The sequence below is a fragment of the Marmota monax genome, unplaced genomic scaffold (assembly GCF_021218885.2).
Source record: "Marmota monax isolate L192 unplaced genomic scaffold, Marmota_monax_Labrador192_F-V1.1 WCK01_AAM20220418_F8-fsc00102, whole genome shotgun sequence".
In the NCBI taxonomy this organism is placed as follows: Eukaryota; Metazoa; Chordata; class Mammalia; order Rodentia; family Sciuridae; genus Marmota; species Marmota monax.
In genome coordinates, this window is record NW_026692494.1 from 725,906 (window position 1) to 749,607 (window position 23,702).

The window sequence follows — 23,702 nt, forward strand, 5'->3', positions numbered from 1 at the left end:
TGTGATGACTATTATAAAACATTCTGAAATTTACTTGAATTCTTATAGACATGCTGGTGAGGGGGTTTGTGAGTCTCTTAGTTGCCAGGGCTGGCATAACCGAGAACCACAGACTGGGCACCATCACAACAGAAATTTATTTTCTTATAATTCTGGAACCTAGACGTCTAAAATCATGGTGTCTGCGGGTGTGGTTTTCAAACAGCATTCGAAGTGGTACTGCTGCTGTCCATACATTTAGCATTTTTTCATCCATCTTTTCCATCAGATTGCTCAACAACATGGAAGCTAGAAACCACACAGCTGTTTCAGAATTCCTTCTCCTGGGACTGACAGAGGACCCAGCCCTGCAGCCCCTCATCTTCAGCCTGTTCCTGTCCATGTACTTGGTCACCATCCTGGGGAACCTGCTCATCATCCTGGCCATCAGCTCTGACTCCCACCTCCACACCCCCATGTACTTCTTCCTCTCCAACCTGTCCCTCACTGACATCTGCTTAAGCAACATTGCAGTCCCCAAGATGCTAGTGAACATCCAAACACAGACTCAGAGAATCACTTATACAGGATGTCTTTCTCAAGTCTGTTTCTTCTTGGTTTTTACTGGCTTGGAAAATTGTCATCTTGCCATGATGGCCTATGACCGCTATGTGGCCATTTGTCACCCCCTGAGGTACACAATCATCATGAACCCCTGCCTCTGCATCCTGCTGGTTCTACTCTCCCTGCTCATTAGTGTCGTGCACGCCCTCCTCCACACTCTGATGGTGCTGCGGCTGTCCTTCTGCACAGACCTCGAGGTCCCCCACTTCTTCTGTGAACTCGCTCAGGTCATCAAGCTGGCCTGTTCCGATGCCCTCATCAATAACCTGCTGGTATATTTTGTGGCTGGTCTATTTGCTGGTGTTCCTCTCGCTGGAATAATTTTCTCTTATATTAACATTGTGTCCTCTGTCTTGAGGATGCCATCATCAGAAGGAAAGCACAAAGCCTTTTCCACCTGTGGGTCTCATCTGTCTGTTGTCTCCTTGTTCTATGGGACAGGATTTGGGGTGTACATTAGCTCTGCAGTGACTGACTCATCCAGGAAGACTGCAGTGGCTTCAGTGATGTACTCTGTGGTCACTCAGATGCTGAACCCCTTCATCTACAGCTTGAGAAACAGGGACATGAAGGGGGCCTTGAGGAAGCTCTTTGGCAAGATAGCTTCTCCTCTCTGATGTACCACTTGCTTTGGACTGGGGTTTATAGAGTGAGTCCCAGTAACAGGATTTGTGTGAGACAGAATGCCTAATCCTTCTGTCACTCCCTTCTTTAAAATGTAGAGAAAACTTAATGACCAGGTGAATTTTAACTTCCTGTGATACTTTTCAATGCCTCATGGAAAATTCTGTGTGTGTTTGAAATATGATTTAAATTTTCTCAACAATATTTCCTTGCTTGGATCTACAGAGGCAGAGACTGATGCTGGGGTTCTTCCATCAGCACGTATTTTTATGGTACAGTCTCAGAGAAAGGCAAGTTGAGAAGGTGGACAAGGGAACTCAGAAGGAGGTGGGAGAGGAAGCGTTTAATCTGTTGGTGGGATGTTATTGTTTGACATGATGAACCAGTTCTGGTGTTTTGTGGCAAAACAGGTTAATATAATTAACGGTAATATTTACCTCAAAAATAGTTAGAAGAGAACATTTGTATAATGTCATCACAAAGACATGGTAAAGTTTAAGATGATCACCACCCAGTATATATGAGAATTAAATAATCCTATTGTACCTCATAAATATGTGCAAATATTAAGCCAATGAAAATAAATTTAAAATGACAGGAAAAAAATGCTCCTTCTCTGTCCTTTGCAACTAATCTCTGTCCAAGACATGGAATCCTTACCATCTGGAAATAGGAAGATTCTTGTTTATGGAGATAAAACAGAGATTTCTTTGGCTTCAGCCCACTCACCATACCAGGTTTGCTTTTTTTTCTTCCTATTTTATAATCCCAGTGATGACTGTCTATTACTCCTAAAAAGAAAAAAAAAATGGAATGGAGTTGAGATGGTGCTGCAAGACGATCATGGAACCATCTGGCCCTAAATGCTAGAATAACCTGTTTTGGAAATTATGTATTTATATAGAATAGTGATCATGGTGTAAAATATGGCAATGTAGATACAAAACGTAGAAGTTCTTGAATCTCAAGTATACAGTGGCATTAACACAGAGAACAACACTCATTGGATGACAGTGAGTCCGTCCAGGTGTGCCAAGTGCATGAACACGTTGGCATGTCACCATCTTCAGGAGGTTTTATAATTGAATTAACTTAATTGAGGATGAAGAACCACAGTTTTCTCCCCCATTCTGCTAAAATGAGGAAAACTTCACACTGAAAGTATTGTGACGAAATTACAAAAGGTGATTTTTAAACCTCCAAAAAAGAATATGAGCTGTGCCTATAATTTCTGCATTCAGCAGTCATCAACTAAATGAGAATCTATTATACAAAAGAGAGAATGGGATTTACAAGTATTCAGCAAACATTAATGGTTTTTGAGGAACCGTGTTTGCATTTGGCATTGTCTTTGCTGATGCTTATATTCCTATTAATTATACTTGCAAACAGAGGACACATGTTCACACCTGAATTTGAATGATACTTTCAGATATCACGAGGTGCATAGAGATGCTTTTGTGTACAGGTGAAAGGGAAGGTGGGAATTAAGTGAAAAAGTGCCACATGAAGTGTGGGCAAGTCCAAGGAACAGAGCCTAGCAGGAGCAACAGCGAGAACGAGGTGTTGTGTGTGGGGCCTCGGGGTCAGGAAATCACCTTGCTCACTCCCCACCTGTGAGGAGGTATGGAGTTTGTCTTGAAGGATGTTCTCTCCTGGGGTCAGAATGAGAGTAAGACTGCTGTCTAATGAGCAGCTTTGGATATTGAGCCCCAGGGACACAGAGACTGTAGGAGTCAGCCTGTGACCACCTCATTGACAGCCCTGACTCAGCCAGACAGCAGCACCTGGGCTTCCTCCCAAAGATGAGCCTTTCTCACTAGGAATGTCACCTTTGGGTGACCAGGACTTCTCTACCTCCAGGTGAGAGGCTGAGCACCACTGGTGAGGTCAGCCAGGTAACGGACGGCTGCTCAGTTAGTGCTGGGGGGAGGGCAGGTGTTTCATGAGCGCTCAGCCTGGGGGAGCAGTGAGGAGAGGATGAGCTTGGATCAGGAGAAACTGCCCCTTGACTCCCTTGTCCGCTGTCCGTCATGCTCTGGACAAGCCCTCGAGTGCGTGCACACCAGTGCTCACCGGCTCCAGCGCTGCTGGCCTCATACTGTCCTCAAGGACAGGACCCCGCTCCTTCTGAGCAGAAATCAGCCCTCCCTCAAACACAGTGGCTATTTCTAAATGTTCTGGTGTTGACTTGAGTTCCTGTGGGGTGCTGAGGAGGGCTCTTGGACAGTGTGTTCATCTCCTGTGCTTTCTACACAAATTAGCACAAGAGGGACACAGGACAGTGGGAGTTTATTTTCTCACAGTTCTGGGGCCAGACTTCCAACCACCACAGTGTCAGCAGGACACGTTTCCTCTGAGGCAGTTCATTTTACTCTCATATCATCAATAAAAAGAGGCAGTCCCCTTAACAACTACCAGCCAAGGAATGTAGAAATAAATTGTGGTAATATAGCAGGATAGTGTGTATTTAAGTTAAATGAAGAAGCACTAAATATCTCATCAATAATTAAAAAATAGATGCCCAGAGAATGCCAATTACAACTAACATACATACTAGACTTGTTTGTATAAAGATTTGGGGGGGGGGCTGCAGCTCAGTGCAGAGCGCTTGCCATGCACATGTGAGATACTGGGCTCCATCCTCAGCACCACATAAAAATAAATAAATAGATAAAGATATTGTGTCCATCGACAACTAAAAAAATATTTTAAAAAGATTTAAAATGTGGAACATTGCCCAGTGATTATTTGGAAGATAACTACCAAATATAGTAAAAATAAAGGGACAATAACATATATCTTGATAACGTGTTCATTTTATTAAAGTAGTAAAAAAATCAAGTTTGTGCAAATGTGTGATGTCAAGTGGGGACTTCATTTCTGCCTCTTATTTTATTTAATAAAAAGTACCTAGTACATATATGTTCAGAGGATTGGTATGATTCTACAACATGTACAATCAGAAGCATAAGTTAAACCCCATTTTTGTAGGGTGTGTCAAAATGCATTCTACTCTCATGTATTACTAATTAGAATATATTTTTAAAAATGAAAGGGAAATATCTAAAGCCAGGATAGAAATGTGTATGAATTTTTCATGATGCCTATTGGATGTCCAACTCTATTTTACCCTTTGTTTTCTTTTACACATAAATGTCCCATAAAAAAATAATGTGAACCTGTGCAGGCTCAAAAATACTGAAAATTTTTCAGGGTATAGACATGTTCATATAAAATTTTTCTTAATTGAGATACCAATCATTTTTGTGATGCAGCTAATTCATTTGCTATTTAATTCATTTTCATTGCTGTGTACATTATCATCTTATGTCCAGTCCTAATTAATTGTTGCTATAATTGACATTTCTTTCCTCCTTTAATTTTCTATGTTAATAATATTGCCACTGGTAGTTCCGGTACAGAAATTCCTCCCGAAAATATGGTTTCAGCCTGACAAAGACACCATCTCTGTTTGCTCTAATTACTTCCTTCCCTCTGAGAGGGTAAAATGTGTGCTATTGCTCATAGAAGACACACTCACACCCCCCCCCCCAACACACACACACACACATACACACACACACACACACACACACACACGATAGGCACTGCCAGGACAAGGATTCTTCATTTCCTGGATGCTTTCGCTCAATTCAATCCTTATCATTTGCCACTTCCCCTAAAAAGCCTCCCCTCCAGGTTTAATTGCACAAAGAAAAGTTGTAACCATTTCAGGTATGCAGTGGCGCATTTGGGGCACACATTGTGAAGTAATTACCACATTGTAGCTAAGTGACACACCCATAATGCAACGAGGACACCCAGTCTTCTAATCCAGGTGACAATATTCCCATTCAAAAACCTAATGCAGCAGCCTGGACTAAATTCAGAATGTGGCATCTACCATTTCAAATAATCATCATGGTCACACTGCTATTCTTTGCCCCATAATAGAGGACCATTGATGTGTAGGGACACACCCATTGGGACACCAGCTTACCTAAGTCTATTATGTTGTAATTGTATCTACCAAAGTCCAACAAGCTCAGTCTATTTCCAGGAGACTCTGCACCTCATTTTCTCTCTCATTTAGTTATTGTGTCATTTGCTGGTTTATTGAATTTAATGACATGCTACCAACCACACTGAGGGAAGAAATTCTCTTCAGAAAAGACAAAGAACGTCACTGTCATGGTTACTCCACTTCTCTTAGAATGAGTTACTAAAGCCTATCGCTGGAGTTTCCAGGAGCCTTATGAGCTTTCAATTTATGAGCAACCTCATTGAATATTTTCACGTCCACTTCTGAAATCACTCTACCTGCTACAAACAACTTACTGATGGAAGTGGGAAGAACTAAAAATCCAGGGGAAATTTGGGGTTATATTCAGAAACAAAGTATCAAAATTATAAAAGGAAACTATGGCATGGCCATGGTCATTTGGTGGTGCCAATTCAGTATGTCCATAGATGTTAGCAGAGATTGGTCAAGAGAGTCCCCTCAGGAGTCAGAGGACCTGAGCTCTGACCAAGTGGTTGCCACACTAACTTGCTTCCTGGTGTCTGTGGCTTGTTCTCTGGGGTGCAGGGGCCTGGGAGCAGGAACTGATGCATTTGTACTTAGATAAGCCCTTCAGGGGATCCTGAGTCATGGTAAAGGCAGAGAGCCTTGTACTGAAAATGGGCTTGATACATTTATCCTCACCTAGTTTTTGTTGAAGGAGGGAAATATTTTCAAAGGAAATCTGCCTCTTTTTTTTTTTTTTTGCTACAGTCTCAGTACCTGGTTCAAAGCATGAAAAAGTGTTGGTGCTCAGCACAGGGAAAGGACTGAAGGGGAGTGAGGAGAGCACTGGGGAGAGTTTCTAGACAATGTCAAATACTCATTTTGCTCACAATATAAATGTTTCTTTCTTTCTTTCTTTTTTGTTAAAGCATTGATTCTCAAAGTTTAGGGATTTAAAATTCACCTAGAGTGTTTGTTAGACATTCAGTACTGTCCTCATTCCCAGACCCTATAAAAGGTAAGCCCAGAGTGTTACCAAGGAGTTACAAGTGCACACTCAGGGGATGCAGGCTGTAGCTTCCCTAGAAACCACCTGATTCATTTTTTCACCCTACCATTTTGGTATGATTCACCAGTGACATGGAACCCAGAAACCACACAGCTGTTTCAGAATTCCTTCTCCTGGGACTGACAGATGACCCAGCCCTGCAGCCCCTCATCTTCAGCCTGTTCCTGTCCATGTACCTAGTCACCATCCTGGGGAACCTGCTCATCATCCTGGCCGTCAGCTCTGACCCCCACCTCCACACCCCCATGTACTTCTTCCTCTCCAACCTGTCCCTCACTGACATCTGTATAAGCACAACCACCATCCCCAAGACGCTGGTGAACATCCAAGCACACACTCAGAGCATCACCTACACAGGCTGCCTCTCCCAGCTCTGCTCTGTTTTGATCTTCGGTGGCTTAGAAAATTGTCTGCTTGCAGTGATGGCCTATGACCGCTATGTGGCCATTTGTCACCCTCTGAGGTATATGGTCATCATGAATCCCCGCCTCTGTGTCCTGCTGGTTCTACTCTGCCTGCTGGTCACTACTGTGAACGCCCTTCTGCACACTCTGATGGTGCTGCGGCTGTCCTTCTGCACAGCCCTGGAGATCCCCCACTTCTTCTGTGAACTGACTCAAGTCATCACACTCTCCTGTTCTGACACCCTCATCAATAACTTGCTGGTATTTTGGGGAACAAGCCTATTTGCTGGTGTCCCTGTCTCTGGGATTATTTTCTCTTATGCTCAAATTGTCTCCTCTATTTTGAGGATCCCATCAGTGGGTGGAAGGTATAAAGCCTTTTCCACCTGTGGGTCTCACCTCTCGGTTGTGTCCTTATTCTATGGGACAGGTTTTGGTGTGTACATGAGTTCTGCAGTAAGTGACTCTTCCATTAAGAATGTAGTGGCTTCAATGATGTACATGGTGGTCCCTCAAATGCTGAACCCCTTTATCTACAGTTTGAGGAACAGGGAAATGAAGGGAGCCCTGGGGCACCTCTTCACTGGGTCACCCTCTTCTCTGTGACTTTATCACCGGCTGTGAGCTTTGTTCTCTACCAGGAGATCAGCTGACAGAGTACTGGTGAGCTAGAATGCCTGGTCCTCCATCCCCACACATTCGACAATGGCTGTGAGGGTCGCCTAAATACATGTCACTCTGGGCTCTGATCTGACTTGCCATTTGCCCAGCTTTGTGACATAGGATGGTGATTTTCATCTCTATCTCCATTCCATTGCTCTGCTTCCAGAATTCATCCAATCAAACACTCACCGTATGCTTAAGAGCTACTGCTACCCTGTGCCCTAACCCAGAAGGACATTAAAAATAAAAGATTGCATCCTCCACTTCCATATCACTCAGATTAATGATAGTTGTCACTGGTGCTAATCAGTGTCACCTAGCATTTCTATATGTGTGTACCCATGCATTTTTAAAGCTATTCTATTCATATGCTCTGGAATAATTATCCATAACCTGAATGACAAAAAGGACATTCAAAAAATAGGAGGTTTACTTTAATCCTTACCACGTACCCACCCTCACTTATCAGAGAAATCTTGGTCTTCTCAGGAAAGTCTTTTCTAACAGGTTTCTACTCTGGAGACCTAATTGTGGTGTCAGCACACCTGTTGTGTGCCCACCTCTGAGCCCTATTCATCACATGCATTGCCAAGTCCCTCACTGCTGTCTACAGTACACACCTTCAGCAAATCCTTAGCTCTACTAGGATAGCCACGATTCTCAACACTAATCTTTATTAATGAAAACGACTGTTTATTAATTTAATTAAACACCTTACCACTGGAGGCATTTTTGCAGGAATTCTTCTATCCACATCCCACTTACTAACACCCCACTCATAACCATGCCACTGCCCCTAACAATAACAGCCCCTTGACTACCATGTAGGTGTTGCCATGTCAGCAGAACTTAATCTATTAACTTTAAATCTCAAAAACAAATATAATTTAAATTTTTCTAAATGTGCAAACATATTAGGATATTTCCCAATTTTTATACACTATCTCCCCACCTAAATTTAACTATAAGCCCCAAATCAGTACCAATTCTAGTAGTTGTAATCTGATTAGAACTCCCTCCTGAACTATTGTCCACATTCAAGTTATAGTTTCATCTAATCCAAAACCACTGATCAAGTAACATTTTCTAGCATTGCTCCTATCCATTATTTTAACCTAGGAATTATTATTGAATTCCCACATGTACTTTGAATTACAGTAAAAATGCTAACACACAAGGATCAATGGTTTACAACCGTAAGCCAACTTCCATAACTGTATCAAGCAGCCACACCTCGAGTCTTCATGAATTAAACCAAGCTCCTCTCCATCCAATTTAACCAAATCCTCTAAATTCTTAAAGTTAATAGCAATCCCCACCCCATAATGTACATTCATGAGAGAACAATTAATAATTCCATTAAAAATCCTAACAATAATGTATTTCAAATAATTGTAGGCCCTCAAGTCTCAGGATATTCTTCTGTAGCCATAGCTGTAGTATACCCAAACATTACAGCAGTCTCCCAAATAAATTAAAAATAAATTAAAAACTAACCCTCAGAGAAATTCACCAAAACATTGTACAATTTCACATCCAATTCCTCTACTAACAATTAAACCTAATCTGCCATAAATATGACACTTTTGAAGAAAATCCTACAAGACCTAGAACAATAATTATATTTAATAAAAATGCAGCATATTGCATTATTTGTACATATGTGTCTGTACCCATGCATTTTTAAAGCTATACTATTCATATTGTCTGGAGAAATCATCCATAACCTGAATGACAAAGAGAACGTTCAAAAAATAGGAGGTCTATTTTAATCCTTACCATTCACTCATCCTTACTTATCAGTGAAAGCTTGGTCTTCTCAGGAATGTCTTTTCTAATAGTTTTCTACTCTGAGAAAGTAGGCCCAAATCTCCATCGTGTTGGATAAGGTCGCAGCTTCCTTAATAAGACTCCTATGGCACAAGAATTAAAATCAAGAGTTAATAAGTAGGATGAATTCAAACTAACCAAGTTAGAGACATACGGAGTTTATCAAATTCAAGTTCGTTGTCTCAACCACGTATCATGAATAATCTTGCATAGCAAGAACATGGCATTTGCCAAGTCCAGATACCCTGCCAAACCTCTTGTATTGCGCCAATATTTTAGTTCCCTCAAATCTAACAGCTATTGGCCTGTGACGGCACACAGTGCCCAGTGTCTTTTTCTGCTCTATGCAATATTCCTAGTCCTGCAGGCTCACAGGCTTCCTGGACACTATAGTTAGGAGACTGTGTCATTATCATCATAGGATTCAGTTTAGGGCATATTAACACTTTTTTTTCCTTATGTTTTTCTGGATGAACATTGATGCAGATGAATCTCAATGGCATGCTGATTTTAGATCTTTTGGATATATACTAAGGAGTGGGGATAGCTGGGTCTTATGGTGGTTCCATTTCTGTTTTGATGAGGAATCGCCATACTGCTTTCAAGAGTGATTGGCACTAATTTGCAGTCCCACAAACAATAAATGAGAGGGCCTTTCCCCCGAGTCCTCACTAACATTTACTATTATTTGTATTCTTGAGAATTGCCATTCTGCCTGGAGTGAGATAAAATCTCAATGTAGTTTTTGATCTGCATTTCTCTAATTGCTCAAGATATCAAACATTTTTTCATATACTTCTTAACCATCTTTATTTCTTCTTTCATTTAGTTCCTTTCCCCATTTTAAAATTGGTTTATTTCATTTTTTGCTGTTACGATTTTTGAGGGTTTTTTAAATATGTTCTGGATATTAATGCCTCATCTGAGGAGCAGGTGGCAATGATCTCCCATTCTGTAGACTCTCTTCAAGCTTTTGTTTGTTTTCTTTGTTGATGTAAGTTCTTTCTATCACTAGATTTTCAAGCATTTTTTAACATAACTGGAGTCTATGTTAATAAAATGGATAGATAAACTCAGGAAATGTTGAACTTAATTGTAAGAGGTTTCAAAATGAGCCCAAATGTTCTGAGTATATGGACCCATCTGCACTGTCCTACATTTTGATGATTTTATAATTAACACTTTAATTGAAATTTTTTATTTCAACTCAAAAATTTTCCATTCATGAAGAAAATTCATGAAAATATTGTAACAAGATTGAATAAAAGTACTTATGGACTTAACTACTTATGGAGTTATAATCATGAATTTGCTGTACTATCAGTAATTTTGCTGATCAACAGTGACTAGAATCAATATGATCATTAGGATCAATATGTTGGGATACAGCATGATGTTCTGTGCAAGCATAAAAAAACAAAAATTAAGTTTAATTAAACATCAGTGTGACATCGATAAAGACACTTCCTGGAATGTTTGTATTTTCATGACATCTTAGCTAATATAATTACATTCTTTATGCCCACAAATATAAAGCATATGGTTACATCTACAACAGGAATCAGTGTTCCTGATATTAGTAATTACGTGGATTTTTTTGTTTATTATTTAAAAGGAATACTGGAAGTCATTAAGTTTTGAAAGCTAGGTTCATAAAATGAAGATGAGCAGAAAAATTTTTAAAAATGTGGAGAACTGAATAGTGCACATGTGCCCTACAGGGTCAGGAAATCGGCCATTCCAAATTCCTATTTTCTGTCCTCTTGGTCTTAAAAGATGTGCACTCCTGAGATCTGAATGATTGTAACTAACTGGTTTAATGAGGAGCTTTGGATATTGAGCCCCAGGGAAAGAGAGAGCATAGGAGTCAGCCTGTGACCACCTCATTCAGAAGACCTGCTTCGTAGGGACACAGCAACTGGGCCTCTTCCTAGAGATAACTTATTTAGTTTCTCTGCATTTCCTGAGGACAAATCTTCTAAGGTTAATATCTGGGTGAGATGCTGAAACCATTCCTCTTGAAGCCAACCAGGTAATACAGAGTGGCTTAGGAAATGCTTTGACTTGAAGGGCAAGTATGTACTAGAATTTCATCCTTGGAAACAGTGGGGGCGGGGTGGTGGATGAGCAAAATGGGAGGGAGAAAAAGGGGGTCCTCCGCCTCTCCTGTGAACTGTCAGCAAGAGGTCCCCATTCTACATGAAGTTCATCTTGAACTCAGTACAACAATGATATTATAACATATTCTGAAATCCCCTTGAATATGTATACAGATGTTGCATACAGATGTTGAGAATGTCATTTTGTGAGTGTACTAGTTATAGGGCTGCCATAACCAAGTACCAGAGATAGGGTGACATAAAAAAAGAACTTTTTTCTCAGAGGTCTCAAGTCTAGAAACAATCAGACCATGGTTTTTGTAGGTGTGGTTTTATTTGAAAGTGTTTCTGCTTCTATCCATATATTTTCTTCTCACCCAAAATTTCTTTCAGATTTGAACAACATGGAAACAAGAAACCAAACAGTTATTTCAGAAATTCTTCTCCTGGGACTGACAGATGACCCAGCCCTGCAGCCCCTCATCTTCAGCCTGTTCCTGTCCATGTACCTGGTCACTATGATGGGAAATCTGTTCATCATCCTGGCTGTCAGCTCTGACTCCTACCTCCACACCCCCATGTACTTCTTCCTCTCCAACTTGTCCTTTAATGACATCTGTTTCAGCACAAGCACCATCCCAAAGATGCTGGTGAACATCCTAACAGAGGGTCAGAGCACCACATACACTGACTGCCTCTCCCAGGTCTGTTTTGCCTTGATTTTTGGTGGTTTAGAGAATTGTCTCCTAACAGTGATGGCCTATGATCGCTATGTGGCCATTTGTCATCCCCTGAGGTACACAGTTATCATGAACCCCTGCCTGTGTGTCCAGCTGATTCTGATCTCCCTGCTCATCAGCACTGTGGACGCCCTGCTGCACACTCTGATGGTGCTGAGACTGTCCTTCTGCACAGAAGTCCTGGAGATCCCCCACTTCTTCTGTGAACTTGCTCAGGTCATCAAACTGGCCTGTTCTGATACCCTCATCAATAACATCCTGGTATATCTGGTCACTGGTCTCCTTGCTGTTGCGTCTATGTCTGGGATCATTTTCTCTTACGTTCACATTGTGTCCTCTGTCTTGAGAATGCCATCATCCAGAGGAAAGCACAAAGCCTTTTCCACCTGTGGGTCTCACCTGTCTGTTGTCTCCCTGTTCTATGGGACAGGTTTTGGGGTGTACATTAGCTCTGAGGTGACCGACTCCCCCAGGAAGACTGCAGTGGCTTCTGTGATGTACTCTGTGGTCCCTCAGATGCTGAACCCCTTCATCTACAGCCTGAGGAACAGGGACATGAAGGAGGCCTTGAGGAAGCTCATAGGAAGGGCAGCTCCTCCTCTGTGAGGTATTACCTGATTTGGATTTAGACTTCCAGAGTGAGTCACAGTGACGGGACTCCTGCTTCACCAGAATACCTTATTCTTCCATCATTACCTTGTTCTGAATGTCTGAGACCACATAATGACCATGTGCATTTTAAAGTGGCTTGAAACCTGAGTATTTTTTATTCAATTTGAAATATTTGGCACATAATTTAAGTTCTTTAAACAATTTTCTTTGCTTGGGTTTCAGAGAAGCAGAAACTGAAGGAGCGTCTGTAGCTCTAGCAAACTCTGCTGTGTGCTCTGAGAGAACCACAAGCTGAGGACACGGAAAGTATGTGCCCACCTCAGAGGAGGACCTCCTGTGAGGCACAGAATTGAATTTTCATGATCAATTGTGGAGGAGGATGAGGCAATTCCTAGAAAACTGTATCCTTATGCTGTCACATTATCACCCAGCCTGCACAGTTTCATCATTTACAAAATTTACACAATTAGATTATCTTAGAGGCTTCAGATCATTTTGCAATATTGGACTTTTTATTTATAAAGATGCCATCAGTTCTCCAAGAAAAAGGAAACCTAACTCTAGTGCACGGAGATAGTAAAGAGAATTGTTGTTCATGGCAGTGATTTCAGACATACATGGGTCATTTCAGTCATTTGGGCTTCACTGAGTCCTACCTGAGGTGGCCTCCCCCCAGGACTTGTGCTCCTCAGGGTCCCCAGGAGGTTGCAGGAGATGCAGAGGCTGTACCTGGACATGGGGCTGGAGGCAGAAAGCTGAGTGCCCGTCCCTCTGTGCTTTGGTAACTGCCCTTTCTGTGGAGACTGTGGAACATTAATTTATGTCAAAATTAAACCTGTTCTCTAAGTCTCCTAATATGTAACAAAAATGTGCGTGCTGCCATCTAAAACCTACATTTCATCCTGCATATTTAGGAAGAGCTCTTTTCCAGTCACCAGGCCATGTGGTTGGAATGTAGGCATTTTGAGTGAAGAGTTATGGAAAATAATATTCCTGCAAGATAGCCAGCCCCTGAAGAATCCTGGAGAGAAGGTGCAGCTCAGGTGGAGGGACAGGAAACTAGCCAAGCACTAACCTCACAGTTCTGAAGGGAGGAGGCAAATACTGAAGTGCTGGGCCCTGAACATTTACCCTTTCCATTTCAGATGAGTCCTAAATGGAGAAAAGCAAATAATGAAGCTCTAGGTACCAGTGTGTCCCAGAGACAAGCAGTGGACACCGAGTTGTGGGCTTTTCCCAGTGACAACAAATTTAAAACTTTTTACACGTGCCTTCCTGAGCTAAAATTTTCACCTGCACAACTAGGTCGCTGACTGTCCAAACTGCACATCTGCAGTCTCCAATGGTGCATTCGCTCTCATGGTAAACTGTAAAACCCAGACTCCTTCTGTAACCAGGGGGGCATTTTCCATATCCAGAAAATGAGCCCTCCCGTACCTGGTCCACTGACTTCACTGCAGATGAAAGAAATGCTTGCTGACCGGAGGTTTGCTTCCCATTTCTTGCCTCTGTTATTTGGTTGCCAAATGCTCATATTGAGCCCCCAATCTATCTCCCTTTGTCCTCAGTCTTCCAATCATAATGCCTAGAGAGTAGAGGGTGATCCAGTCATCACCAAGCTCTTCTCCTGGTCCTCCCCAATTTAATTAGTCAATCACGTAGATTGTGACCCCACACTCCTCTTATTAAAAACAAGGGGCTGTGCTGTGTTAGGGTAAAAAACCTGGGCAGATCTTCTTCTGCAAAAGTCAAGTTTCCCTTGCTGATTTCCTACAGCACCCAGATATTTCTAACAGTCACACTGAAGACATCCATGTCCTAAATTGAAGGGTGGCCCTTGGAATGAGGCTTCCAGATCTTAACGCCTCTTACTTATAAAGATGGACCTGCATGATAAGAGGGTGAAAAGGATTTTTTGTAGAGTGATCTTATTTCCTATTATGTAGTCATGTGACAGTGGTGCCCCTCCTGATTTGAATACAGCCCTTGCTGCTCTGCCACGAGGGTTATTTTAAAATGGACCTGTTTTCCTTTCCTCTTCTCCCTCCCCTTCTCCCTAACCTGGGGGTAGGGAACAGGATCATATTTTTCCAACCCTAAGCTGAGTTATCTGTCCTTGAACACACAGCCACCACAGGAACCAAGTATAATTCAGACTTCAGGGATGGCAATCCAAGGAATGGCTGTCCCCAAAATAACAAGTGGATCACAATCCTCCATAGGGAACACCTGGAATGAATCATTTCTTTCAAAACCTTTTGTTCTCCTGGATGAGCAGAATCACAGCCCCTGGGATAGGAGCCTCCTGTGTTTCTCCTTAGCTAGCAAAACAATAAAACTGATTTTCCCTTTTCAAAACTATGTCCTCATCATTCAATTGGCATCAAGGACAAGGACTGAGCTTTTGGTAGCAAGTCATGAGGAGTCTGAACAGCTAGAAACCGAGTCGATGATGTAAAATGCACTGCTTCTCAGTCTGTCTCCAAGAAGTCACAGGTCACCTCAGTGTGGGTAAGGGACACCAGCCCTGGGCTGAGGGGAAAAGTCCCAAAAGGGACTTTTTTTTTGCTTGGGTTGAAAAAAAAGGGCAAAGAGTGTAACAGTGGTCGAGTTTGTGCTTGGAATACAGCCCTTGTGCTCTGCCCCTGCAACTTACTTTGAAAATAGACATGTTTCTTTTTCTTCCTCTCTCCCTGCTCCTCCAGATCTTTCTCCCTCCCTAATCTCAGGGGAAATAGGGTGGCCTTTCTTCTCCATTTTATGCAGATTTATCTGTCCCTTGAGTGCACAGTCCTACAGGAAGGAAGGAATCCAGGCTTTGGGGATGGCACCAGAAAATCTCAAAAATGAATTTCTTACAATTTAATCAGCAAATCACAACTCCTACAGAAAGCATGTAGAATGTGACCTTTGAATCACCTCTGAAAGCCCCCTGTTCCTGCTGATGGGCAGAATCACAGCCTCTGGGACAGCAGTGCCTTGGGTTTCTCCTCCGTTAGTAAAACAATCAAACTTTTTTTTCCTTATTCTCAAAATCATGTCCTCCTTACTGGGTTGGCATTGGAGGCGAGGACTGAGAGTTCAGTCACAAGAGGACCTGGCCTCTGCCCTGCCTTAGAGCCCCCTTTTTGCCCACAGGAGTAAAACTAGAGTTTGAGAATGGGACTTGGTTAATTGCTTCTGCTGGCAGGTGGGGTCTGGGGGGACTTAGGACCTTGCTGAGTTGTTTTTGGGTTCTTGCTGTGACAGTGTCCCACCAAACTAAATGCATGGGGGAAAACAAGGGGATAAAGAACTGTACCCAGAAAAGAAAAAACAGAAACTAAAGCCATCCTGAGGTTTATTGGCAGCCTCTTCAAAGGGATGGTCAAGGGCCTCCTCCATTGAATATCAATATGCCAAAAAAGCCCAAAGAGCCTCTGGGTTCAATTGATAGTGCAGAGATCACTCAAAATTAATGGCCTTATGATGATGATAAGGGAGACAGGTCCTGCTCAGAAATATCCTGTGCTCCAACCCCTGGAATGCACCTGGCAGTGGAGAAATGTTTTGTTTTGTTTTTTCTTTTGTATGTGTGTGTATATATACCAGATTATCCAGTCCTTCTCCAGGGGTGAAATTTGTTGTTTAAGTTAAATGCATAAATAACATTCTCACCCAAACAGCAACAATTGCTTTTGCAAGTGTCTCCCAGGAAAAGGAAAAACAAGCTTTCTCCTCTGGAGGTCTTCTAAAAGCGAATAAGGCCATTTGGGCTAAAGGGACCCTGGGAGAATGATCCATGTGATCTTAACCAAGATTTTGTTTAAGGAGGAAATAACATGCCCCAGGAAGAAAAAAAAAATACTCCCTTTAAGAGCAAGGCTTTTATGAGATCCATTGTCTCTCCTCTGGACAAATTCTTGAAACAGATTGGTTTGGTTTGTCAATCCCCCTACTACATGCTTATTCTTACTGTTGTGAAACCTCACACTGATGAGCACTGTTTTGTGCAAAATCTGAGAAGTATAAAATGTTTAAATCATAATGTCCATTGCTTTTAGGATTTGTCTTTGGTTGAGAAAAGATGGCTTATAATGTTGAGTAAGCTTGTTTTTCATGGATAACTCATAGTTAACAGTTAAAACTGAGTAAATTAAATTTAACATAATAAGATTAATTTTATAAATGTTCTTTAGAGGGGACATCTGATTTATTTATAAAATTAAAGTACATAAACATCGACTGCTAAATATAATTTTAAGTACACTTGGATTCTGAATTCCACAAGGTAACCACATATTTGGGTTTAGTAAGTGTGTTTTTATAGATTGGTAAATGGAAAAATAATTTCAGATTGCACTGTTTCTGTGACTTCACTAAAAGCAAGGATACTAAGAGTTAAAATTCTAACAGGTGTAATTCAATATGAATAGAGTAAAAAAAAATTCAGCTGCATTTAGATTAAAATACCATAAAATGCATACAGTATTTTATCTTATACAAAAGGAATAATTTGTCTAAATTCAAATTTTCATAAGGATTGTTTCAGAATATGAATTTAAGAAAAAGTTTAAAACTAGAAAAGTTATATAGAATAGTTATAGTATAGAAGGGGGTGAGGGATGGCTCAATCATAGACACATGTTATTGTTGGAAAGAATTAATCTTAGGTGTTTGGGATACTAGGGTAAACATAATGAACAGAAATGCATTGTATATCACACAGAGAGGAGAGAAATTTGAATGTAATCTTCACAAACAAAATGATAAAGCTTTGAAGAGATGGGTATGTGCTAATGACCCTGACTTGATCTCTTCCCAGTGGACACAGGAATCAGAACTACACAGTACTCTTCCTAGATATGTACACTTACAGGTCATTCGTAGCACAAAGGAACACTTATGAAAAACAGAGTTCTACACTTTTCCTTGGCAAACAATGTATTTCTGGTATTCTGGAAAGAAGAAGGAAAAACATTCTTCATTATGGAGATAAATCCACAAAGGACTTTGGCTTTATCCCACTCAATATATCATGTTAGCATTGTTTTTTGAAACCAGAAGTATTTTAGTTTATTTTTCATGTACTGTTGTTTTGGTTGATTGAAACATTTATCTTATTTTATACTTCCATTGATGACTTTCTATATGATACCTATTATTTCTCTTTTTAAGAGTGAATGAGAGGCAGGACCCTGTAGTCCCAGTGGCTCAAAAGGCTAAAAGAGGAGGATAGCAGTCTCAGCAATGTCAGGGCTCTTAGCAACTCAGTGAGACCCTGTGTCTAAATAAATACAAAATACAGCTGGGGATGTGGCTCAGTGGTCAAGTGCCCCTAAGTTCAATCCCTGGTATTAAAAAAATAGTAAATGAGTTTGAGGTTGGGGATATAGCTCAGTTGGTAGAGTGCATGCCTACCATGCACCAGGCCATTGGTTCAATCCCCAGCACCACAGGTGCAGGGGGCAGGGGGGGCGGGGAATGTGATTAGGTTTACAGAAGAGAGATCAGTGGATAAGAGAAGGGGATTAAGGAGAGGGAGGAGGAATGCAATAAGGGAAGAACAGTGGAATGAAACTGAGCAAACTCTTCTGTGAACACTTACGAATACACCACCATGAAATTCACCTTTATGTATATCGATAATGCATTAGTTTAAAAACTATGAAAAACAGAAGAGCAGTGAAATGGAGGAAAGAGAGTGGGAGTAGGGAAGAGGGGAGGCAAAGGGAAATCTTTAAAAGTACATTTGTTTAAGATGTTGGAGAAACACATCACATCATGAATTTCAAATATTCTGTCTTGAAAATCACAGATTCCTACAGAATGAGTTAACATGGGGTAAAATGTGTTGAAAAACAGAAGATGCTGATTAATTAATTAAAATACCATAAAAAGCATACAGGAATTGAGAGAGGGTGGGTCTCACTGGCTCAGCCCTTAATTACAACATTTTTTAAATGAACACCTACACTGATTGAGCACCTTCTCTACCTCCTAAATGATGGGTGAAATCTGACTAAATGCTCTGAGCATGTGGGTGTATCTGAATGGCACTACCTTTTGGTGACTTTGTAATTGAATTATCACCTCAATTAAAAATGAAGAATCATGGGGGTGAGGCATGGGAGGAATGGAGGAACTTCGATTGGGCAAAGGGAGGTGTTATGGATCAGGCTCTATGGGCAATAACCAAGCAGACTCCATTTTACCCTGAGACTCCATATGATGTAAGAAATGCTCCTCCCATGGGAAAGTCCTACCTCTCTAATAGTTACCTAGCATAGCATACTTGGCAACAAGAGATAGCAATTCTTAAACAATGTGAAATTGTTCTCTTTGGTTTCCATTTTTCTTGGGCAATGTACCTTGTCAGAGATTGATTGTCCAGATGTTAGCAACCATTCTCTAACTTGTACTCCTCTAGGGTCATTTTGACCCATTTCCTTTCTGCTTTCTGGAAAGTCCTGTGGGAAATACCAATGTACCCACTGCATTGTCTCGCTAACTGCCCAGTCCAGCTGCTGAAACCCTGCTTTCTTGCAGCTACATCAACCCAGTTGTGGTTTTAATGGTTTTTGCCTTTAAATATCCTAAAATGTTGAAGCTTGAGGCTGTTCCTTGCAGAGATAGTTATGAGTCCTTTGGGGAGCAGTCACCGGCCCACCGGCTAAATAAAGACTCTTCAATTTGGATAAAACTTGGTGTGTTTTCTGAGCAACCTGCCCCACAACAGAGGGAGGGAAGGGCACATGGGGGTAGGAAAGATGGTGGAATGAGATGGAAATCATTACCCTAGGTACATGTATGACTGCACATGGGGTGCAACTCTATACTATCAGTATACCATCGTATACTACCAGAGAAATGAAAAGCTGTGCTCCGTTTGTGTTCGATGAACCAAAATGCATTCTGCTGTCATGTAGAACTAATTAAATTAAAAAAATAAAAAATATAAAATAAATAAAACATAAAAATATTTAAAAAGTATTTTATCAGATATTTTCTCCTATACTGAGGCTTATTTTCATTCTGTGACATGGTATTCACAGAGATAAATTTTTTAATTTTAAAAGTACATTTTGTTAATTCTGTTTTAAATGGCTTATTCCTTTAGTTGTCATTATCTACAAAGTCATCACCAAAATCAAGGCCATCTACATTTTCTCCTATGTTATATTCTAGGAGTTTTGCAGTTTCAAATTTTATGTTAATTTGGTTCATTTTTGTGAAGGGTACAAGTCTGTGTCTAGGTTTTGTTTTAATTTTTTGTCTTTCACTTTTTGTAAGTGGATGCCCAGGTGTTCCAGCTCATTTGTTGAAATCACTTCCTTCTGCATTTCACTGTCTTACTCTTTTCCCCAAAATAATTTGACTATATTTGTGCAGGTACTTTTGATTTGTCTACTGTTCCATTGATTTGTCTTTTGTTTCATCATATCACAATGTCTTTATTAATATAACATCAGAGTAACTAATATAACATCATATACTATAAATTAATATAACATTATATATGTAATATAACATCATAGCAAATATATTACTATATAACATTGATATTATAATATTAATATAATATCATAGTAAATCTTGAAAGAGTAATTCCTTTAAAATTTGTTCTTTTCTGCAATATTATGCTGTCTATTCTGAGTCTTTTAGCTCTCTACAGAGATTAGAATAAGTTTCTCAATATGCATAAAATAATCTACTAGAACTTTGTTTGGGATTGTATTGACTGTTTAGATCATATTGGGAAGAACTCAGATCTTGAAAATATTGACTCTTCTCATTCATGATACTCTTCATTTATTTATTGATTTGTTTAACAGAGATTTGTATTTTCCTTATATAGATTTTGTATATATTTATAGATTTATTCCTACTTATTTTATTTACTGTTGTACTAATGTGAATAATATTTGTTTCAATGTTAAAATTCACTTGTTAATTGCTGATACATATTAATCTTATATTCAGAAAATTTGATACAATTTCTATGCATTCAAAAAAATGAAGAAACATAATTTCTACTCAAAGTCTCCATTTCTAAAGAATATGACTAAGACTATTGTAACAATATTGAAAAAAGTACCTATAAAATTCTAACCCAGGAGTTATGGTCCTGCCTATATTTTTTGCAACACTGATAAAAAAAAATAAACTGATTAAAGGCCCTCTATGAAAATATAAATAACAAATATTACAATTCAGTAAATAGCAATGTGACATAGGAAAAGACACTTGTGAGGGTATTTTCACCATATCTTAGTTAATACTTATAACTGCATTCTTTGTGCCCATATATAAGGCATATTTTCATATCTATGGTAGGAATTAGTGTTCCTGATATTAGTAATTTTGTAGATTTCTCTTTTTGTAATTGAAAAGGAATAATGGGATTTATTGAGATGTATGTTGTGCCATTACCGTAAAATGGAGATGAGCATAAAGAATGTGGAGAACTGAATGCTGCACATGTGACCTCCAAGGTCAGGGACTGAGCAGCCCTGAATTACTCTCTTCTATACTCTTCATCCTTAAAGCTATGCACTGTTGGGATCTGAATGACACTAAAGCAACTGGTCTCAGGAGGAGCTGTGGATATTGGGCCCCAGGGAAACAGACAATATAGGAATCAACCTGTGACCAGCTCACTCAGGAGCCCTGCATCAGTCAGGGCACAGCACCTGGGCCTCTTCCCAGAGAGGACTCCTCTTGAACAGGAGCCTGAGGACTTGTTTAGCCTGTCTGCATTTCCTGAGGACAGACGTTCCATCTTCAATATCCAGGTGAGATGCTGAAATCATTCCTCTTGATGAGAACCAGGTAACAGAGTCCCTTAGCAAATGCTTTGAACTTGAGGGCAAGGATGTCACTAGAATTTCATCCTGAGCAGCAATAAAGGGAAAAAGAAAAAAGGGAGAGAGAAAAAAAAAAAAAACCAGTGTTTGAAATTCCTAAGAAGTCTGCTGCTGTGGTTTTCTAACAGCCTTACTGCTGCAGTCTAAACAATTTTTCTTCACCCAACATTTATTAGAGATTCTTCAACACCATGGAACCCAGAAACCACACAGCTGTTTCAGAATTCCTTCTCCTGGGACTGACAGAGGACCCAGCCCTGCAGCCCCTCATCTTCAGCCTGTTCCTGTCCATGTACCTGGTCACCATCCTGGGAAACCTGCTCATCATCCTGGCTGTCATCTCTGAACCCCGCCTCCACACCCCCATGTACTTCTTCCTCTCCAACTTGTCCTTTAATGACGTCTGTTTCAGCACAAGCACCATTCCAAAGATGCTGGTGAACATCCTAACAGAGGTTCAGAGCACCACATACACGGACTGCCTCTCCCAAGTCTGCTTTGTCTTGATATTTGGTGGTTTAGAGAACTGCCTCCTAACAGTGATGGCCTATGACCGCTATGTGGCCATTTGTCATCCCCTGAGGTACACAGTTATCATGAACCCCTGCCTGTGTGTCCAGCTGATTCTGATCTCCCTGCTCATCAGCACTGTGGATGCCCTGCTGCACACTCTGATGGTGCTGCGACTGTCCTTCTGCACCGCCCTGGAGATCCCCCACTTCTTCTGTGAACTTGCTCAGGTCATCAAACTGGCCTGTTCTGACACCCTCATCAATAACCTCCTGGTATATTTGGTATCAGGTGTATTTGCTGGTGTTTTTCTCTCCGGGATCATTTTCTCTTATGTTCACATTGTGTCCTCTGTCTTGAGAATGCCATCATCACAAGGAAAGTATAAAGCCTTTTCCACCTGTGGGTCTCACCTGTCTGTTGTCTCCCTGTTCTATGGGACAGGTTTTGGGGTGTACATTAGCTCTGAAGTGACTGACTCCCCTAGGAAGACTGCAGTGGCTTCGGTGATGTACTCTGTGGTCCCTCAGATGCTGAACCCCTTCATCTACAGCCTGAGGAACAGGGATATGAAGGGAGCCTTGAGAAAACTCATTGATAGAACAAGTTCTCTCCTATGATGCACTGACATTGTTTTTTGGAATTATGTTTCTAGTGTTCATAAAAGAACAGAATGCCTGGTACTGCTATCACTGCATTTTCCCAAAATGACTAAGCAACATAATGAGCAGGTGCATTGAACTTGGTTCAGATCCTGACATTGCTTCATGGTTATCTCTATGAGGGTTTCCACATGACTTCAATGATCTAAACACAACAGCTTTTCTCAGGTCCCATAGGATCCGTCTGAAGCAAATGTTCTTTGGTACATTCTCAAAAGATGGTAAGTAGAGAAGACAGACAGGGCAGGATAGTATTTAAACAAAGTGATGTTTTTGAATATGGAATAGTTTCCAGCTGTCCCCCTGGTTGGGATCTTGTTCATTTCATCCTAAACTTAATCCTACTGTGAGGATAAATGCAAAAGCCTGAGTATTCATGCCCTGTGAAGCCACAGCTGGGACCTGTTACTGCTAATCCATATCCTTCAAGGCAGTAAGAACACCCACCATCATTAGGGTCATTATCCATAAAATTTCATAATTAGATGATGTCATTGAGAAGATTCCGTGATAGTTGAACTTGATTAGTGAAGATGCCTTCCATCCTAACAAAACGAAGAGACCTGATGTTAATATACTCAAGTAATTAAAAAAACAGTGTAGTGGCCCCAGTGATGTCCACTCTGGTCCTTTACATGTTGAACAGGGACGTGAAGGGGGCCTTGAGAAAGCTCATGAGTAGAACTGCTCCTTTAGGCTGTGTCTTTGGCTTTTGACTTGTATTTCTAGATGAAAACAAATTGACAGGTTTCCTCAAGACCCAGAATGCCCTGTGATTCTGCCACCCCATGTTCCTAAAATGATGGGGAAAGGTGACAAACAAGTGCATGTAAATTTCTCTTGAAACGTAACACTGAGTTTTGTCCAAGTCTGTGCCGTTAGACATAAACTTTCAATATTGCAAACCAGTTTCTTCGCCCAGGTTTGTAGAAGTGTAGCCTGAAGGAAGTGTTTAGATCTAGAAAACTTGTGTTGGCACAGTCTTAGAAACAGGCAAGTTGGAGGACGGGAAAGGCTAGGGAAATATGTAA

The 23,702-nt window shown here is 40.7% G+C and overlaps 4 protein-coding genes across 4 annotated transcripts; all 4 read left to right on the forward strand.

Moving 5' to 3' along the window:
* Positions 1-260: 260 nt before the first annotated feature.
* Positions 261-1,220, forward strand: LOC124092211 (olfactory receptor 7G2-like). The gene has a single exon (XM_046443685.1). The coding sequence runs from the start codon at positions 282-284 to the stop codon at positions 1,218-1,220; it is 939 nt and encodes a 312-aa protein (XP_046299641.1). The 5' UTR covers positions 261-281.
* A 5,156-nt stretch (positions 1,221-6,376) lies between these two features.
* LOC124092271 (olfactory receptor 7G2-like) lies at positions 6,377-7,315 on the forward strand. The gene has a single exon (XM_046443734.1). The coding sequence runs from the start codon at positions 6,377-6,379 to the stop codon at positions 7,313-7,315; it is 939 nt and encodes a 312-aa protein (XP_046299690.1).
* A 4,387-nt stretch (positions 7,316-11,702) lies between these two features.
* LOC124092198 (olfactory receptor 7G2-like) lies at positions 11,703-12,647 on the forward strand. Its single transcript, XM_046443670.1, has one exon. The coding sequence runs from the start codon at positions 11,706-11,708 to the stop codon at positions 12,645-12,647; it is 942 nt and encodes a 313-aa protein (XP_046299626.1). The 5' UTR covers positions 11,703-11,705.
* Positions 12,648-21,690: 9,043 nt separating this feature from the next.
* LOC124092197 (olfactory receptor 7G2-like) lies at positions 21,691-22,629 on the forward strand. The gene has a single exon (XM_046443668.1). It carries the CDS (start codon positions 21,691-21,693, stop codon positions 22,627-22,629), a length of 939 nt encoding a protein of 312 aa, XP_046299624.1.
* The last annotated feature ends 1,073 nt before the right edge of the window (positions 22,630-23,702 follow it).